At 43.5% G+C, this 21131-nt stretch overlaps 1 protein-coding gene across 5 annotated transcripts in view; it reads right to left on the minus strand.

Annotated features, from left to right (window-relative positions):
* Nucleotides 1-562: 562 nt before the first annotated feature.
* DENND4B (DENN domain containing 4B) overlaps nt 563-21131 on the minus strand; it is a 2051633-nt gene continuing 2031064 nt past the window's right edge. For all 5 annotated transcript variants that reach the window (XM_069651381.1, XM_069651348.1, XM_069651357.1 and 2 more), the window contains 2 exons: nt 13479-13543; nt 563-5342 (listed from right to left, as the gene is read on the minus strand). In XM_069651381.1, the coding sequence (XP_069507482.1) occupies nt 5197-5342; nt 13479-13543 (211 nt within the window). In that variant the 3' untranslated portion in view covers nt 563-5196. The remainder of the gene's footprint in view (nt 5343-13478; nt 13544-21131) is intronic.

Genomic DNA, 21131 nt, shown 5'->3' on the forward strand with positions numbered 1-21131 from the left:
ATGAGAGCAGAGGGAGCTGGGGAATGGGCAGGGGTAGAGTGGATGTCTCTCAGATAATGCGAGTGGAGAGCCACGGGGGAGACAGTTGGGTGTACCCATGTGCATCGTCTGAAGAGGCAGCCGGGGAGGGGGGCTTTGGACATGCAGCAAAATTCAGTCCATTTCCGAAGTCCCGTTATCCGACGATAGTGCAAAATGGTGGGTGTGAAATGGATGAATTTCATAAGATAGCTCTGTGTGATAACTGGCGAATGTAGAACTATCCAGGTATAATCTCAATATCCAGGGTCCATTTGAGGTAATTTAAAAAGAGAACTATTGAATTAGCTAATATGAAACGGTAACATCTGAGGTAGCAAATGCTACAGAAACACAGTTATTATTTATTATCTTGTTCCACATTACCAGTGGCAATCTCTTGGCTATTGTATTACATTTGTTTCACCGACTTCCTCCACCACCCTCATTCCACCTCAGTCCATTCGTGATCAAGGGCAGTGTTCACGCTGATCAATTACACCTTGTTGTAAATAAAGGTTAAATTAAGGTATTACAAAGCAAAGAGTGGAGAAAACACTTTATTTAATGGGTAATTAATGAACAAAATAAGAACATATGTTTTCTTCTGGCCATTGAGAAAATATTGCACAGTGTCAGCACTAGAATTAAGTAATCTAGCATCACATTTCCAGAAAGCGACATGCCTGCCGCTGCATATAGCTCAGGATGAAGCACCCAATCTTTTGTACATACTTGTAACAGCAGCAAAACAAATTCACAGCAACTTAGAAACAACAGGGAGCAAGGGGGGAGGGGCCAGCCACCGGCTTTAATGGATTTGCACGGGATTGAGGGTTGAGTGGAAGTGTTATGGAAGCACTTTTTGTACAACAATTCACTTACGAGAAAGAGGTAGGTGCTCATGTAGTTAAAGCAAAACATAACCTTGTAGTCGGACATGGCTACATTTCTTCTCAATAGCATCAAATTCTATTGCTTGAGTATGACTGGAAGCCAAAAGTTAAGGATGAAAAAGAATGCAAGAAGGACATTTCTTCACTAACTTCGCAATCTGGTACAATGCATAGCATAGCCATAGCAAAAGCCCTTTCAGAATCTGTTGTTTTACCATAACCAACCTTGCCATGTAAAAGGAACATGTTAAGGCCATTTAAAAAACCTTTGAAAAGAATATGCGTATGCAAGCTAGTAGTGTGTCGCGGCAGAACAGAAGTCTGGAAGAGAGGACTGGCCTGTAGGACCCATCTAGGTACCATGAAGGATATGTCAAAGTTCCTTTTGAGCAAACTGCATTACCCACTCCACCCAATCAAGAGGCTGTTTCTTTAAGGACTCCACAATATACACTTGCCAACTGTTGTCAACATCGCAATCACCAATTGAAGGACAAGATAAAACAATCTAAAATAAATATTTTTCCAATAAAATATAAACATTGACAAACTTTGTTTTATTATCCTCACAGAGTGCAACTGAAAATAGGTGAGATGCCATTGAGAGGGTGCGAGAAACTGTATTGAAAAGATGAATTAAAAAAGGAAACATTTGGACCCTAGAGCTTTGTTGTTACCACCTTCCAAAACCCAATTTCCATCAAAAGCTTGGTGACTACTGGCCAGGACCCTTTGTTGAAATAGTGATTTGAAATCACAATCTTCAGCCTCAGTGCTATAAGTACGACCTGGATGCTTCCTGTGTTAAGAGTTAGAAGAATGTCAAAGCAGTGATTCATACCGGGTTGCATTTGCCTAGTGTTGGCGTCAGATATTATGCCCTCCCAGAAGATCTATGAGTTGCAGCATGACAGATACTGTACGTTTCATGTTACAAGAGCGAAAATAGATTTCATCGAGTCATTGTGTGACACTAGCAGAAGCTACATTTTATGTTTCTGGTACCACCACAATTAACCAACGGCAGCATAGCTTAGAAATGCTTTGTGAGGTCAAACTACACTAACAAGCAGGAAGGCCCCTTTCACAGTGCTGAATGATGTTTCAATGTACAAACCATTAAAAAGGAATGCCCAGCCTCACTTGTTAGGTCACATTTGATCTGAAATACCACTCTAGTTGTTTCTCAAAAACAATTGTTTACCCACTTATGGCAAGACTGCAATATTAGCTGTTGCTGACAATTTACAATGCAACATGCATATACCAATGGGGTGGCAAATTTAGGAGCTTTTTGTAATTCAATGACAGTGGATACGACAATCGTTGATGGCACCCACATAAGCTAACCAGTGGCAGGTCAGAGGTGACTAGTGTCACCTGGCCATGAAAAGTCTGTCCTATGTTTCGGACATATACCCAAAACACAACTGAAAACAGAGAAGATGGCACTTAAGGATTCAAAATAAATCCAATACCGCTATAGAAAACATCTACTCTGTACTCCAAAAAGAACCCAGAGTGCGTGGCAAGATTTAAAAGAATCAGGAAATTGGTAGATGTGCCGCTGCAGGGTCCAGGACACTCTTTTGAACATGGAACTCTAGAACCATGTTATGTGCCAAAAACCTTTGACATACCCTAAGTGTTGGCATTTAACCATGCAGTCAAAATAAACAGGGCGGTCAAAATAAAATCTTCCTGAGCTATAGCCTATCATGGAGACACAGTATGGGGGAGTCCCTGAGAAAATACTTAAATTGACTACATTTCTTTTTAAACATAAATGTTTCCGACCTGCCCCACACCAGAACCCACACTCCGCATGGGTGAAAAGGTGAAAAAAATATATAGTTATTTAAATGCATTAATTTCTATATTCAGTGATCTGTAAAAGAAGAACTAATCTCGGGTCTTGACTGGAAAAGTGTTATTAATCTTTCCAATAGACATTTGACCAGCAATAGCTGTGTCAGACATCGGTCCTACTTACCCAACCCGCCTGTTCCCCTGCACGATTTCCGGTCTGCTACCTTTCCCAACTACCTCAGGGATACTTCCTCTGCAGAGCCTAGGGACACTGTACCATGTGTAAAATATGTAATTATTAAGTTTGTTTATTATGCTGTATTGTTATACTTTTTTGTAATTTATCTCCCTGTATGTTCTTTTCTTGCAACCCTGTACAAATTGCGCCCTGATGCCCCCGGGCCTGATGGTCTGCACGTTATAAATAAACAAACAAACAAAAAAACATACCAATAGCGAAAAATGCAGAGAAGTAGGCGATTCACTCTGCTGTTACCATGCCATTCTTCAGCAGAATGGAATATGTGGGTGGCAGAAAGAGAGACACATATCTAATAGTTATATCATGTGACGGGAAATGACACCGTTAAGTAAAAAACAAATATTCCTTAAGGTGGGATTTGTCCGTCAGGCAAAGAAAAACAGCTACATTATGTAGGAGGAAATTACAGGCAGGAACTTGTGACAGGTAGTAACAGCCAGGCAAATTGTACTACATACCAGGCAACAGAAAGTAGCATGCTAGTACTGGTTGATCGTGTGGGCTGAAATATTTGCCAGGCAAGAAACCTAATCAGCATGTGGGAGCACATTATATAAGTCAAGTAAAAATGTATACTGTTCGACAGAATATAATGGGCAAGTATTAGTAGTCCACGTGAAAAGAATTCAATAGCCAAGGGATAACCGTTACAGAATGAGACAGGAATTCAAAGGCCAGTGCGTTTGGATCACGTGACAGTGAATGTAATAATACAGATAAAATTCGTTTTCTGGTAGTAACATACAACCAAGTAATAATGTTTTGACATTTTGTCTGAAAGCAGCAGGCAACGTAGGCATTTTATAAATTCCTTTCGCAGCACAATTTGAGACACATTTTACAAGACACTGCAACATGGAAGGTTTGGAGCCATCATATCTGCGAAAACGTCTACCCTAACTCACAACAACACAACGTTCAAGCCTGCACATTTCAATTATAATTCTGGCGATCCAAAGGTTGGTGAAACCATGGCCTTACTAGACAATGAGTCATGAAATCCAAATTTCATATTAAGTTATCAGATATGCAGTCTCACTATGTGCTCTTAGTACTTGGTTCAGTGCACTCCCCTTGTAAATGGCAATATATAATCCATGACGTTACTAGGCAATACATGCTCTGAGGTTAGCATCCTAGCATCTACCATTACAAAATACCTCTGGCCCCTTAAAGCATTGGAACCACTGTCTTCCGCAGTGCCTTTCCCCCACTGCTTACAGTGTGACAGCGATCGATCAACAACTTACCTATATATGTCTTTTAATCACTGGCATTCTGCAGCGCCCCATCTTCTGTCCTTACCAGTGAACCTGAACCCTGGTTGGCATGAGGCCTCTGACTTTCTGTAATGTTCCTTTTTGCCCATTACCAGTCATTTGTGACCTTAAAGACATGCAGCATTACCTCTAGGCCGCATTGATGTTCAGTCTCTTGACGAGTAGCTCAGACACATCAGACATGGGACTTGTAATCTCTCACAGAGGGATTGGTGAAGTGGAAGCTATCCAGATTATTAGGGCCCTGTACAAAAGTCCACACATTTTGTTTGCACTGTTAAGGACTGTCAGTATGTAAGACTGCATTAACTATTTCAACACACGCACACAAACCCCTCCCAGTCTACCCCAAAGGTAATTTCTGACACTGTTGGCAGCATTCGTTGGTAACTTTGTAACAGGAACCAACGCCACCTTCATTCTTACAAGATGTGGTGCTCAGGTGGGAGGATAGAGAACATGCGTCCTCCTTGCTCTCAGAACAGAGCCCAAGCCACACTGCAGGGGTATAGTACCCCATTCGTAATTCGGTAGCGCAGTGCTGAAGCTGCCCGATAGCGCAGTGCTATTCACACAGTGTCCATGTCTGGCAATATTGAACTCTCTTGGCCCTCCTGCAATTCAATAAATCATTGAGTGTGCATACTTTGGTTCAGACGGAGAGGAAGTCGGCTGGGATCTAGCACGGCTTAGAAGGTTGCTTAATTTGTTGGAAGGTGCAGGGTGATTGCCCTGGCTCATGGACTCCTACAGTAATGTGCAATGCTCAGGATCCATCAGGGCATGGAGTCAAGATCCACTGGTGTCTCCTTTTCCATGGTGGCCAGGCAGTATGGTGGGAGTTTTGGAATTTCAAAGGTCCCAGTAACCCACTCTTCAGTTCAGTGTCACCAGAAACCCATGTAGAGCTCTCTTGCTCCCTAGTACTGCCTCAACACTCCAGTGTGGCACCAAAGGATTTCCGACAGTCTATGGCCTTTGGGCTGGGAAGCTGTGCCCGGTTTCTCTTCAGCTCCTCCTTCCCAATGGAACTTCCAAGCTTGCTGTAGGCTGCCTTGTACTTCTTGTCAAACGCAGCTAAAAGGGAAAGAGAATAGGAAATGAAAGGCCTTCTCAAACCAAGAGCATTCTCACTTTTTCAGCTTGCACAGTGTCTCTTAGAAGTCTGTACCCTAAACAATGAAAACAATTGGCAAACACAACTATGATCCCTTCTCTCTCATTACCCTTTAGTTATCTCTTGTTAATGGTTCCACATAATTGACTCTTTTTTTAGCAAAGCCCAAAACTATGAAAGGGAAGCACATTTTGTTCCTTTCAAAGAAGTCTTCTGTTGACCCAACCCTCTTTGCGAATGGGCACCCTCCTGTTAGTGCTCTCATTTGCTTGGACAAAAAGAGATGTACAGCAAATCAACCTCCTCATAGCTAAGCCAACATATTTTGCCTAGATTCTATCGATCCGGCTCATTTGTATGGTATGGCATTGACAATGTGCTACAGCAAACTAAGAAACTGCTGGAGTTTGTATTCATCAACTGAGTTACTCTGCTTCCAACTAAGAGCCTACGGCTGCAATGCCACAAAGTACACCTGGTAGCTTACCAGCCCCCAATGAAAGGGAATGAACATGGTGCATGGACATTTCGTCATGCACTTTCATTAGGGGCTAAGGAATTAAACAGATCCTACATATCCCCCATGAATCAAGATTGTGAGTTTTAGAAGTAAATGCACAGTTGCACATATTTAAACAACAAGGAGCTCATTGTGAGCGGTCAGAAATGAAAGCCAGACACAACGTTGTCATGTTTTTGGTTAAAGACTTTTTTTAATTTAAACGGGTTGGGAAAATGCTTCTCTGACGCTGCTCTAAAGAGGCGTTTCCCTACCTAAAAACCAAAACACTAAGGATCTGTCTGTGTCAGGATGTCAGAAATCAAAAGCTGTCCTTGTGTCCAAACATTCTACCCTGACCCTCACACTTCAAACAAAATTATAAAGTGAGAAGGGGAATGTCTTAAACCTGGTATTGGCAAAAAGTGTTCATAAACAAAAATAGAACGGCTCCAACATAAATGTTCTCCAAGATGGAGACGGCCTTGGTTCCAAAGGGTGACTCCCTTCCCCTGGATTCTTTAATGGTAAGACAATGTCTCTTGGTCTAACAGTTCTTTTTGTGTTCCGGTTAGGTAAAAAGATCTTTAGCCTTTTAAATCTTTCTTGAACACAAATTCCTTTACATCCAACAAACACCGTCCTTTCTTGACACTTCTTGTAGGTTTGCAATTTGCCTGGTGTACTCTCCTGCCAGGACTTCTCTCGCACTTTCAATTGCCTGGTATACTCTTGCCAGGACTTCTGATTTATACAGTTCACCTTTATATTCAAAATCACATATCTTCTTTGACTCAATATATCTATCTGTTTGAATGTTTGTTTCTACTTTTCCCACATTTGCACTCCATGCATTCATATCTTATTGGGGTATGGCTTTTCACTCTGCCCTTTTGACTTGTAAACAATCTTCTTTTTGTTTCTGTCTTTTCAACTTTATAACTTTTAACTTGTCATTGGTGCATTCGCCAAAACGCCCAGGGTCCCCACCTTTTCCTTGGGCTGACTCACCAGCTCTGCCGTTGGTTTCTCAAACTGGGCTGCTCGGACGTCTCTCTGGCTCTCCATCAGGTCTGCTCCTGCATGCCTACTTTATTTCAGGTCCCGGTAAGGATCACGCTGCCTCATCGAGCTGTCAAGTGCCGGAGAGTCCTCTCACACTTCCTGGTGTCTCCACGGCACGTCCTGCTCATGCAACGCTTCTTCCCTTCTCTGCTGGCATGCTCGTCTGCTCCACCACACCGGCTCGTGTCTCCAGCGCTCGCACGCCTCTGCGGATGATCAGACATCTTTTCCTGAGCTCTATCTCATTGTGTTGTTGCCATCTTTAAATGTCCCACGCACACCATTATATCGACTGGAGGCAGGCAGTGCAGAAGGCTTGAGCACTGCTCTCTCTCCCATTTCACCAGCAGATGCTGGAGGAGCAGCGTGTCCTGAGCACACAGACACAATCTTGGGTAAGCCCTGCTGGGCCATTTTATGCTGATCCAGAAATTCGAATTTACAGGGGAAAAAGAGAAATTTGCAGCGAGTGCACCACGCACATCTCTTATTTCTGGAGTTAGTCTCCATTACACCTCTGTGATGGGCACTTGAATAGACAGTGTTTTTAATGGGGTACAATTTCAACAGAAGCCACCTGACCATTGAAATAATAATGGAGATTGTTCACTCCAAAATGGCTGCTGCATGATCATCCTAAGCAGCCACCCATAGCCAAGGCAGCCGGTCCCCTCTGATTGCCTGGTCAGTTCTTCATGAGCCAATCCTCGTCGCGGGCCCCTTCCACCAAGGCCCCGTAACTAGGGCTCCTGTCTGTGCCTGTCCGGCCCAAGGAGAGATCGAAGGGCCCCCACCTTTCACCCCATCAAACTATGAGGTCGGCCTCCTGATGTACAGCCTGCTATCCCACAAACGTGTGCCCCTGCACCTCTATGCTCTCTGCAGAACTACCAGTGGGTGATGGCTGAACTTTTGCACTGCCTCCTACACTAACAAGTTTGAACCTAAACTCTGCCTTCCTTGCCTCACCTAATCTACTTCTTCTTTCTCTGACTTTTGTGTCCCTTTTTCTGAAACTCAAATCTAGGTGTGTTTTTTTGTTTTTTTTACATCTTTGCACCCCATTTTGCACTGCATTTTGTATCCCCCTTTCTTAAATTCAAAACCTAGGTGTGTGCTGTTAACATCTTTGTACCCCTTTTTGCATTGCATTGTGTCCTTTTGGATTCTTTTGTAACTACTATGCCGCCTGGTGAGTTTGGGCTAGGACTGTGCTGTTCAGCCACTCCTCTTTCCTTCAACTATCCTCTGCCGCACCTATGGCATTCAACATCTCCCCTATCTTCTCTAACTGCTCCACTATCACCTACCCTCTCTCTCTCTCTCACAAAGTCTCAATGGAAAAAGCATAAAAAAGACATCCTGGCAACTAACCGTGATCTACCCATCGCAGACACCTATGTCAGTGCAACTTCCAGACAGGTCTTCACTGATATCTTCTATGTCCCCTCCCCAGATCTATGGACTATTCATCTCATCTCTACTCTCTCCCCTTTCACATCCTCTCCCATTAATGGTGGCACCAAATGGCAAGTCCTCTTGGTCAGGCTTTGCATCATCCAGGTGTATCATTAATCCCCATCACACTGGCACCATCTTGGGTCAGGGTCCACAACCCAACCTCCTCCTCTTTGTCCAGCGTCCACCATCCCTCATTAATCCCCCCCTCTGACTGGTGTACCACGCCCCTGTACTTCACCTTGGAAAACATTCAAAGGTGGGGGCCTCCTCCATCTAGCCACACTTAACGCTCGCTAAACCATCAAACACTCTGACGACATCTGCCTCCTTCTTGAAGACATTGATTGTGACATCCTCGCTCTTACCGAACCGTGGTTCAATGCCAGCTCAGTCACTCCTTTTGACTGTCTTCTTCCTGATGGCTACAAGATCTCCAAGCCTCTGCCCAACCGTGCAGTTGGTGGGGTTGCTCAGATTTTCCCTGAGTGGGTCCCTTCCTCCCTCATACCCACCCAGCCTTACTATTCCGGTGAGAGCCTGGTTTGCAAGCTGGGCATCTCTCCCTCCTCTCTCGGACCATTGCCATTATCAAGGTGGTGGAGACAGGCCTCCTGGCTCCACCAACTTGTTGCTCCCTGAATGGGCCGACGTCTGCTCTCCTCTCCTCACAACCACCTATAAACTCCTTCTCATGGGCGAATTCAACATCCATCTGGACTCCTCTATCATGGCATCCACTCTCTTCTGTGACCTTTGCACCTCGCTCTCCCACTCCATTCTCCCTTCTGGTGCAACCCACTCATCTGGACACACTCTGGATGCCCTCATCCACTCTGATCTTTCACTCACCTCCCCACTGATCACCCCTCTCTCCTGGTCAGACCACTCTCTCCTCTCACCTAAGTCCTCTCGGTCCCTGACCGCACCTCCTCCAGCCCTGCCAACCTCGTTCATGAACATACATCCGATTAAATGAGTGTCAGCTGCTGCCTTCGCATCCACCTTCATCCCCCCTCTCTCCCCACTGTAGAATCTACCTCAGACTCTGCTCTCAGCAACTTCCCTCTTGCCATTACTAACACTCTGGACATTCTTGCCCCAGTCATGAGGATCCGCCTGAAAACTGCCTCTAAGCGAAACACCTGGTACGACTCTGATCTTGCAGCCCTGAAACGCAAGTGCAGAGCTGCGCAACGGAAGTGGCAGACCTCTGGCTCACCCTCTGACAAACTGGCCTGTCGCCTGCTCCAAAGACAATACAGACTTTCCATCCATGCCAAGAAAAGGGCCCACATCCAGGCACACGTCTCTGGTGCATTAAACTGCCTGGCTGAACTCTTTAAAATCTGCAGGGAACTAGCCAATCCTACTGCAGTTTCCTCCTCACTCCTCCCCTGCCTCCCCTCCCCTCCCAAGCCCTCTGCAACACATTGAGCACATACTTTACACAAAAAACTCAGGAAGTCCTGGGCACCCTTGCGTCTCCCCGACCCCCTCTCCTTCACCCACTGTCGCCTATGGCCTCCCATCCTCCTCCTTCCTTTCTATCCCCCTTCTACCATATCACACCTGATGAGGTCACCAGAGTCATCTGCTCCATGAAGGTATCCTCCAAACAGGTTTCCCCCCAGCTCCTCCAGACCCATTAAGGACAATATTGGCTCGCTTACCTCTGCACTTGCTGACTTCTGCAACCACTCTTGCCACAGGATCTTTCCCCTCCTCCCTCAAGCACTCCCTTATGCGCCCCCTCCTGAAAAAACCTCCAGCAGACCCCACTTGTCCAGCCAATTACTGCCCTATATCTATCACCCCCTTCCTCCGGAAACTCCTGGAGAAGCTGGCCTTCCCCCACCTTACCTCAGACACTGAACTTGTTGGTTGCCTCCACGACCATTAATCTGGATTCCGAGCATCCAGAGGCACAAAAACTGCTTCTGAACAGCCGGGAAGAACTGCTAGCATCTTTGGACTCCAACTCTTCAGAGGTCCTCATTCTACTTGATCTCTCCTCTGCTTTTGACACGGTCAACCACTCCATCCTCATAAAAAGGCTCCATGATACCCTGAGTATCTTGGAGCGGGCATTGGACTGGCTAACTTCCTTCCTCAGTGACTGTCCCAGGTTATTCCTGCCACTTTCTCCTCCCCTACCTCTTTCCCCACCTGTGGTGTTCCCCAGGGCTCCAACCTCTCTCCCTGGCTCTTTACACTTACCTTGCTCCATTGGCACACCTCATTTCCACCTTCTCCCCTAACTTCCAGTGTTATGCAGATGACACCACTTTTCTTCAAACTTTCCTCTGACCCTCTCCTTACTTCGTCCATCTTTCCGGACTGCCTATCTGCCACCAAGTCCTGGAGCACTTCCAATGATCTCTGCCTCAATGCCAGCAAGACTGAGATCCTTCCTATTGGGATCCCTGCTCCCTCTTCCTTCCCTTCACCCGGACCATGCTCTATCGGCTCTCCCCCACCTTCTTCATCCGAAGCCAGAAACCTTGGAGTCAACTTTGACTTCTCTCTTTCCTCACATTCAGGACACTGCCAAGAAGTCCCACTTTCAACTCTTCCTTCTCAAAGGAATTCTCCCCTTTCTCCCTTTCCCCCAGAAGCTCAGTGTCTCCAGAGCACTGGTTCTCTCTAGGATAGACTATTGCAGTAGCCTTTTCCTGAATCTACCCTCTTCCTCTCTACAAGCCCTCCAGCTAATCCAGAATAGGGCAGCAAGATTTATCCTTGCCCTCAAGCCCAGGGACCGCATCTCTCCAGCCCTAAAAACTCTCCACTGGCTCCCAGTTGCTACAAGGATCAAAATCAAATCCCTCTGTATCATCCATAAGGCTGTCTGGGGCCGGGGACAACTCTATCTACAACTTGCTCTTACTAAATACTCTCCCTCTAAATGTTTACGTTCTTCCGGTACCAACGCCATGTGTGTCAAGCGCTTCGCTAAACAGAGGGCTGGTGGCCGATCTGTTTCCTTAGCTGGCTCCCTATTATGGAACAGCCCCCCCCCCCCCCAACCCCTTCCTCTTGAGCTGGATCTCCTCAATTTCCTGAATCTCCTCAAGACTTTCCTTTTCACCTCCTCCTTCCTCTGCTAATGCCACAGTTGCTGAGATTGGTGACCAGTTCTCTTATGTGTCCTCCTGGTCCCTGTCTTCCCACACCCAATAACCTCCAGCCTCTTCCCGCGCCCAGCATTTGCCTTGGCACCTACTGGCCTATGCCACTGTAGGCCTGCACTTACCTATTTATTGTCAGCTGACATCTCCCTAGCACTTTCTCCACTGGGCACTTACATCTGCCGTTCACTCACAAGCACTGGTACTCCTAGCAGATACCCCCCCACTCCCTCTCCCCTTCTCTGCATTTGCATGTTCTGAATGCTCACAAGGCCTAGTAGATCCATCTTTATCTTTCAATTGTTTTTCAATCCCATGCTCCCTCCCTGCTGCCCTGTGGGCACTTTGAAACACAATTTACTTGCTGTATAAGTGCCTTAGAAATGCGCAATAAATTAACAACTAGCACACTCATTGAGCTTGAGGCTCCTGCTGTCTTGCATCAATTCCTTCATCCACCTCGTCTCACAACTTGGGTGGTTGAGAGAATTGGACTCAATTGATGTTAACTGATGACTTAGGTGGTTGTACAGTACAATGATGTCACTTCGTGCATAGTATTTGAAGGGTCTCTCTCAATGGTTCCACATGGAGGATCAGTTTTATATGAAGGTGAACTGAAAAATATTTTCTTTGAGCTTTTATTCTTCTGGTCATAAATGGGAGTTTGGCCTAAAGGGTGTTGGAAAAAGGTCCCTTTTTTGCCTTAAAGAGGGGGAGGTGGAGAGAAGAGATACATGGCAGTAGACCATACAGTATTGGGCATAAGGGGATGGGGATGCCGCACCTCATGAAGCCATGATATCGCCCCGGTAGTTGTCTCCTCCCATGAGATCCTCCCTTATATAGCCGCCCCCAGGGTCGGGATCAGATAGTGGCTACTGTCCCCCTAGGCAGATGGGAGGTCACTGCAGGGGAATCAGTGATGACTCCATTGGATTCACATCATGTTCCAATGAGCTGTCATGTAAATGGAAGGTTTGAACGCCTTCCATTCAGGCCACAGCTCATTTTCATTCATTTGTATGGTGGAGAGGAGGGGCTGAATGCAACGTGCGTTTCTGCCGCCTCCCTTCCTCGCCACCATACAAATGCTCCAGAATTTGCACTGGCGTGGATTTTCATGACGGCGCAAATGCTGGACATCCCTATGGAGTCTGCCTGCTTCATGAACTAGCATAAAGCAGGCAGACACCATATGGATCCATTGCAGACATCATATGGATCCATTGTGCACGCTGCCTGTCATGCTCGCATGGCAGGCAGCTTGTACAATTAAACGTTGCTCGACATGCTTGCATGCTGGATAGCGTTTAGTTGCAATTGTTAACACTGCATGCCATGCGTGCATGGTATGCAGTGTTCACGATGAACATGCAACTCTGTCCGACATGCAGGTATGTCGGACAGCGTTTACTTTTAATTGTAAGCATCCCTTGCCATGAGAGCATGGCAGACAAGCTGCGGTCTCAATTAAAAGTAAACACTGCCTGGCATGCCAGGTAGAGTTTACTTACCTTGCACGGCAGAGTGCAAATGGTGGTGTACACACATGTAAATGCCTTTTGCCATGCGCATTTGCACTCTGCCTTGCAAATGATTAAAATATATATCAGCATGGAGCGCCTACTATGTTAATACTTAAAGGTAACGGCTCCCTGCTGCCAAATTCCTCATTTTAACAAAATGAGCTCCCAAGTAGTACATTCCACATTAATTTAATAAACACTTTTAGTCTTAGAACTCGCACATGTGTGAATATTTCACAGTGTATTACAGAACCCACACTGCACTGGATATAATTGCTTTATCTCTAAGACACAGCCATTGACCGAGGCATGAGTGATTAGCATGGTCTATGTGGAATTGGAGATTGAGCTTTACAAATCCTTAAACCCACATGCACTCGCTTCAACTCAGCTCAAAGGAAAGTTGCGCCTTACCTATGTCCATGTGCTCTTTGCCCAGAGCGGCCAGAGTCAGGAAAAGAATCTCTCGGTAAATACTCCTGTTGAGAAAGTAAAAAGGTCTACAGTGAGCACAGTCAGTTAATTCATTAACTTCTTTTATAAGGAAATTGCTGTTAAACCTTCACCCCCACCTCTGCCAATGAATTAACATAGAAGTGGAAAACACTCAAAGCAAATTAGTGAAAACTTTACTTTTCAAACCATTAACACCCCCATCCACCGAGCTACATGGAGCGAAGGGTTCTTGTAATTCTTGGCTAGTACACTAAGAATGTACCACTGAACAACTACCTTCCCCCGAGGGAAATGACACAGATGGCCCACTTTAAGGAGATAACAACATTACTGGAATTTAGAGAAAATGAACAAGCATCAAGGCTGCCAGGACCAGTGGTCACAAAGAAAACAGATGTGAGATAGATGGCAAAAGAGGGGAGTCCGAGTTAATGCAGTTTGTGGATTCAGAAGAGAATATTTTTGAGGAGAAAGTCTGGTGGTAGAGGAAGAAGACATCAATGCAGGAAAGTGGAGAAAAAAAAGAAGAAGAGGACATAGGAGAAGGGAATTCAGAATGGGGGAACTCAGACGTCTTTGGTTTTTCAAGTTTGAAGAATGTAGCTAGAATGAAGAACTCACTATTAAAACACAGTATATGGTTATCATTAAGATACTGACAACAAATTATCACATGCTCGGACTACAGAAATACAGACAAGATACACTTACACACTGTGGTTTGCACACTGATGATGGATGTGTGGTACTGCTACTAAAACATTTTCTTATTATTTAAGTGTGATTTAGTTAAATTCAATTAAAAAAAGGGAAACCCTTCTTCACATAGTAGGCAGCGCCATCAATAAGTAGTCAACACAAGGTAAGGTTGATGGTAAATACGTATTTAAGGTGCCCTATTGTGAGACACGTGTTTTGGCAGTTGCTTTGCCTTTTTCAATCAGGGCTATACACATTGGTAAAATTGGGGTAAATAAAAAGACAACATATACAAGTAACAAGTAAGAGTCAAAAAATGACAAATATAGTTGTTAAATAATATGTATAAGAAACTGTCACCTCCTAAGATTGGACGAACATATTGGCAAATATATTGATGACCACCCGACTGTCACTTATCGCAGAGCCCGGACCTTAAAAATGACCATAAACCCATCCATGCTGCCGGAGGAAGATAAACCCAAAACTAATATATGGTTACAAACAACAACAGTTGGCTTTAGAAAATGTGGTATATGCACAATGTGCCAAGATGCGCATGAACCTACCAACAAATTCATGGACATTAATGGAACAACAACTATTCAAGACAACATCAATTGTAAATCAAAATATGTTGTGTATGCAATCATCTGTACATGTCGCAAAATTTATATTGGGAGCACCATTTGTGAACTGAGGATTAGAATACGTGAACACCGTGCCTCAGTAGGTAGCCAAGACGGAACATTGCCCCTTGCGGTCCACTGGCAAACACATCATCAAATGGAAGACAAACGTGACATCAAATTCATTGGATTAAGAAAAGTATGCCTAGGCAGACGTGGAGGAAATAGAGAACTACGCCTGAGGCAACAGGAAGCACAAACCATTTGCAAATTAAGATCTACCACAGTGGGCCTGAACTCTGACAACGAGATGGGGGTCTTTTTGTAAAAGAACCTGCTAACCTATATATTGCTTGGACCAGAGCAAACTATGAAATAAATGTGTTGAATTGTGTCATAGAATGTAAACCACACACAGGTGGAAACCATTTAATTAACTAATTGCTTGTTTTTTAAAAGTCCATAATCTTCTACATAGCACAATATTGATGCATGTATATAACCAGGTGAACCTTTTCGGCTTACCACCATAGCCGGGTTTTTAAACACCACTAATTCCCTTACACAGACCCATGTTAGCAAATCTATATAAAGATATATGAAAGAAATAAAACTGCTGGTTTACAATACCCGCTGGTTTAACACTTTGGACAAGATCAGAAACAGTAAACATACTTCTTTGTATTTCCAGTTCGAGAGACTCACTTGCATTATGTATATTATTTGGGATATTTCCTCTACTAATTCGGAAATGCCCAAAATAATAGGACACAACACTAAATTAAGGTAGTTTTCCCATGAACCCATCAGATTAATTGAAATTTTAATTTATCCAGTCAGGACGGAATTAGTTTGCAATCATCACTGTACAGGAAATAAGTCTGTTTAGAGACCAACAATCTGCTTTTTCAAAGCCCATAACATGGCGACTGACCCATTGCGACTGGCGACCGTGGACAGCGAAAAAGGACTACGGATACCTCGGTAACCGCAGCACAACACAAAACAAAAGCGCTGCCTCACTGTTTCCTATTGCCGACGCTTGGAGCCTTTGCAGACACTTTCCAGGTAAGCCCTAAGCATCACGCGGCAGATATCTGCACACCGCAGAGGGCTGACAGATAGCCCAATGCAGCGCATCTCACATTAAACAGAGCGCTGATGCATGCCGCTAAGGAAACTAACACATGCTTACTATCACGACTTATTCACTCTTTATCTGCACAATCGAGTGCCGGACTAGAACACTTACACGTGCGTGTACTGCTTAACATGATGTTGAAAATGTTGACTTACTCATTCTTTAAACCGTATGATCAAGTGCCGGACTTATAACACGTACACGTGTGCGTACTGTATTACATGATGCTGAAAATTCGAGAAATTAGCCATTGTTGCCTAATTGGCACAGTGATGTTTTGTTCTGTTGCACGGATAAAAACGTACCCTTAACAACTTCACAATAACTTGCACCGGAGCACTTATGACCTATGGAATCACTAACACGTAGTGATCAGACAGTCTTTAGCCCCGTTTTCTGTCTTTAGTTTATTATATACAACATGACCCCAATTGATAAACAACTGTACCTTTTGCAGGAGGGATTTAACCCATTAACAGGGCAACCAGAAAATTGTAAATGTGACAGACAATGATACACCAATTAGGTAAGGAATGCCCCATTACCTAATAAGAACTATGCACGTAAAATTATTTCGAAATATTCACCAATACATTTTGAAGCTGAAAATGTCTTGATAAAATATGTTTCTCTTTTTTTCTCCCAAACATTTTTTGTATCTTTTTCCCTAAAAATATCCATCCCCTTTCCCCCTCCAATCTCTGTGTGTTGTCATTTTTTACACTTTAAATTGTTCAAATGCATTTGCGGATGCACTTCTATACATATTATTATTTAACAACTCTATTTGTCATTTTTTGACTCTTACTTGTTACTTGTATATTTTGTCTTATTATTTACCCCAATTTGACCAATGTGTATAGCCCTGATTGAAAAAGCCAAAGCAACTTTCAACACAGTATTTCCCAAATTATACATAATAAACATTACACTAAAACCAATTGTATAAGAAGCCATTATGCTACTACTTAGAACATTCCCAAAATAACCTATTAATGGTCATGGTGTGCAGGAATAGTAGTCCAGAGTCACACCAGTGCTGGTATCAGTGACAAAGATCTTCCAGACATAGTAGGACCACAACATGCCAGAGGTTGGGATGCTAGCATTATAATTATATTTCCCCAGATATTTTTCACATATTGGCTCAAGGATGGGACATTCATTTAAAAATGTCGAGTGTAAAACATGTTTTACGTTTTCACCCAAATGCATACCCAATTAAAAAAAATACTCCACACACAAAAAAAGACAATTTGGGTGCTCCCGTTTCTCGAATGCTTAATTTGTAAGAAAATAAGTGCCAGGGCCGAAATATTTTCTAGCATGCCTGTTACAGATTGGGGTGGGCAACTTCCCGGTATCCGTAGAATTGTTTGAATAAAAAAAAAACAAATAGGATATTTGTTTGAATTTCGGCTGAACGAAAATGTCGAACAGCCGTAAATTGCAGACAAATATCCCATTCAGTGCCATTATAGTGAACAAGAGGAGCAGTGGTTACAGGGGTGTCCCCCGCTCCTGAGAAAATAAAGTTAGATGGAAAAAAAAAAGGAGGACCTTGCAGCGCCAGTTCCCATCCACATAAGTGGAGAGAACCAGAGTCGCAGAGGGATGGAGGAGTCGGCGGCACACGAAGTGTGCCGGCAACATGTAGATAGGGTGGGGGTCAGGGGGGATCTGATTTGACCGAGGGGTTGCATTTTGAATTCAGCATTCCTGCATTGGGCAATTTCAAATTCGAAATGTTGCGCCTCGGTCAAATCATGGACATCCCAACTACCCGTCCACTGTTGACACTACCCATGGCTGCTCCATACTGTGTCAACATATTTGTGGTTAAAGCTGGAACTCCCACTGGTTAATTGAGGGTGATGGATCCACGATGCGATTTACAGTTATCAATCGACATAACTTATTAGTTGTGTCTTTTTTTTTTTATTATAAAATTTATTGAAATTTACATATAACCAAGCCTAACATCAAATTCATCAACGTTAGAACTATAGAATTCATCACATATAATCTCATCAAGTACCACCACCCCATATCTTAACAGAAAGCAATAGAAATGAATCAATAAACAGTACTATTACTCATCCAAAAATCTACCCCACATTTTAGCAAACAAATTCATTCTTTTGTTCCTGCGAAGAACTATCTTCTCAATTTTGGAAACCTGTTTTAAGTCCTCCACCCACTCTGAAAAGGTCGGTCTCTCATCACATTTCCATAAAATGATTTTCTTTGCCAAGCTTGCAGCCCTGAAAAACCAACATCTCTGTGGATAAGTAAGTTCTTCCACCATATCATCCTCACCCAAGATGACAGTATTTTAGTCAAAATCTTCCTGCAACAATAGAACCTCATTCATCCTCAAAATGACCTCAGTTCATAACAATCCCAGATCATGTGTTCAAAAGAGCCTACTGAATGTTTACACCTCCAACAAGCCTCTGAATCGACCATTCCTCTCGCATGAAGTCTTTGGGGAGTCCGAAATACCTTGTTCAGAATTTTAATTTGACGGCTTTGCTCTCCCAGATTAATATAAGTCAGAGCCACATTTTTACAAATATACCTCTATCTGTCCTCAGACATCTCTGTGCCAATTATCTCAGACCACTTTGACAACAATCCTTTATTCGGCTCATGATGTTGGCTCACATTCTTGTATACCTTAGACACCATACCACCTCCTGCCTTATATTCAGGTAACCAAATCTGCCATCGATTGCCATCAACTGCACCTTCATTCTGCAGTATTTTCCTCAACTTCCTATATTCTCCCATAGAGCAGTGTCTGAGGTCTTTAATTCGTGTAAGTCTCTTAAAACTGATCCATTTACCATCATCAATCAAATCGCTCAGCCACATTATCCCACCTAGGAACCAGTTCAACCAAAATAGCGGCCTGCCATTCATCACTATCCCTGGATTCAACCAGATTGGGATAAAATCATTATCACAGATCCTTCTTTTACTCTTCTTCCAAAGCTCCTTCCAACATGTCCTTAGAAATTTTGTTTGTGGAAATGTCTGATATCCAGAACCATCCACTGTGGACAGCAGAGCCCTGGGCTGTAGTGGAAATGAATGACTTTACTCCGCCAGCATCCAGACATCATTTGCATTTTCTACAAAAGGAACCAGATGTCTGGCTCCAAAGGCTAAGTGGTAATTTTCAAAATCTGGAACCCCTAAACCTCCACAGTCCGGGGGCAATGGCAATTTCCACAATTTAAGGCGCGGCTGTTTATTCTCCCAGATAAAGGACTGGATTAGACTCTCAATTTTCTTCAAAAAGCTCTTTTCAATGCTCAACGGGAGCATACTAAGCACATAATTGACACGTGGTGTTGATGTCATTTTGATTGCATGTACTCTCCCCCATAGACTCAACTTAAGCTCACTCCATCTCTTCAAATGAAGCTCCAAGGATTGAACCACATGAGTAAGGTTGACATCCATAATTTTTGAGACATCACTGGTCAACCAAATTCCAAGATATCTCATCTTGATCGGACACCAATTGAAACCAAAGTTCCTCATTTTCAAAATAGTGTATGAATTTGACGCTGGTAGTGCTTCCGATTTGGACCAATTGATCTTGTATCTAGATATTCTGTGAAATACATCAGCTCAATCAACGCAGGAATGGAGTTCTCAACATTCTGAACTACCAGTAACATATCATCCGCATACAGCCAAACCTTTTGACTGGCCTCACCATAATGAATACCTTCAATTATCACATCTTCTCTTATTCTCACAGCCAGTAGTTCCATAGCAATTACAAACAGGATGGGCGACAATGGACAACCCTGTCTTGTGCCTCTTTCAAGTTCAAAAATGTCTGAGCTCATGCCCTTTGTTCGAACACTTGCAGTAGGGCGTGTGTACAGCAATTTTATCCATCCGATCATGTTTTCCCCAAATCCGAATCCCTCCAAGGCTCTCAAAAGATATTTCCTCTCAATGCGATCGAATGCTTTTTCTACATCCAATGACAACGCCACCACATCATTCTGACGTTCCCTGCTTTCAAATAGAGTCAACAAAAGTCTTCTCATATCTGATGCATGTCTTCCTTTCACAAAGCCTGTCTGACCTTGACCTATAATATCCATCAGAGAAGTCTCAATCCTCAAGGCCAATGCTTTTGCAAAAATTTTGTTGTGAATATTCAGCAAGCTGATTGGCCGATAACTGCCCGTTTTAATAGGTGGTTTTCCATCTTTCAGAAAAACAGAGATCGATGCGTGCCTTGTTGAAACTGGAAGACATCCATCCCTTAATGATGCGCACAACATTTCTAACATAAGTTCAAAAACCTAATCTGGACATATTTTATAAAGTTCCGCTGGCAATCCATCTGGACCTGGACATTTCCCAGATTTCAATGCACAAACAGCCGTCCTGACATCCTCTACACTTAACTCTCTTTCCATGCACTCCAAAGATTCTGAACTTTTCTTCAAATGACAGTCATCAATGAATTGACATATCTCACTCGCAGATAAGTTGACTTCTGAAGAATACAGGGTTTTGTAATGTGACTCAAACGTTGCATTAATTTCAATTGGTTCAGAAGTCACCACCCCATCTAGCTTCTCTATTGCATTAACAGTCCTTTCATGATCCATGACTCTCACGCGATGAGCAAGAAGCCGATCACATTTTTCTCCCTTTTCGTAGTAACTGCTCTTGGTTCTAAAAAGTAGCCACTCAGCCTTCGTAGTATACAAATCCTCTAATTTTTCTTTCTTCAGTCTCAAAACTCTCAAAGAATCATTTGAAAAGCTTCACATATTTCCCTTTTCAAGATCCTGAATTTCTTCCTTGAGCTTTTTCACTTCAGCATCCCTCAATTTCTTTTTCTTGCTTGACAATCCAATCAGCATACCTCTCATGTAGGACTTGAAGGCTTCCCACACAAACTCCACTCTGACTTCTCCAGTACAATTTTCAGCTACAAAGAATCTTGCCTCTTGAACTATTTTATCCACAATGTCATCGTCCTCCAGAAGTGTGACATTCATCCGTCATGTATTAGACTTTGAAACAGAAAAGGCCAATTGCAATTCTATTGAGATCGGAGCATGATCTGAAATCAATAATGCTTTAATGTCTCCCCTTTGG

Source organism: Ambystoma mexicanum, chromosome 1p (assembly GCF_040938575.1).
Source record: "Ambystoma mexicanum isolate Mex_15411 chromosome 1p, UKY_AmexF1_1, whole genome shotgun sequence".
Taxonomy (NCBI): domain Eukaryota; kingdom Metazoa; phylum Chordata; class Amphibia; order Caudata; family Ambystomatidae; genus Ambystoma; species Ambystoma mexicanum.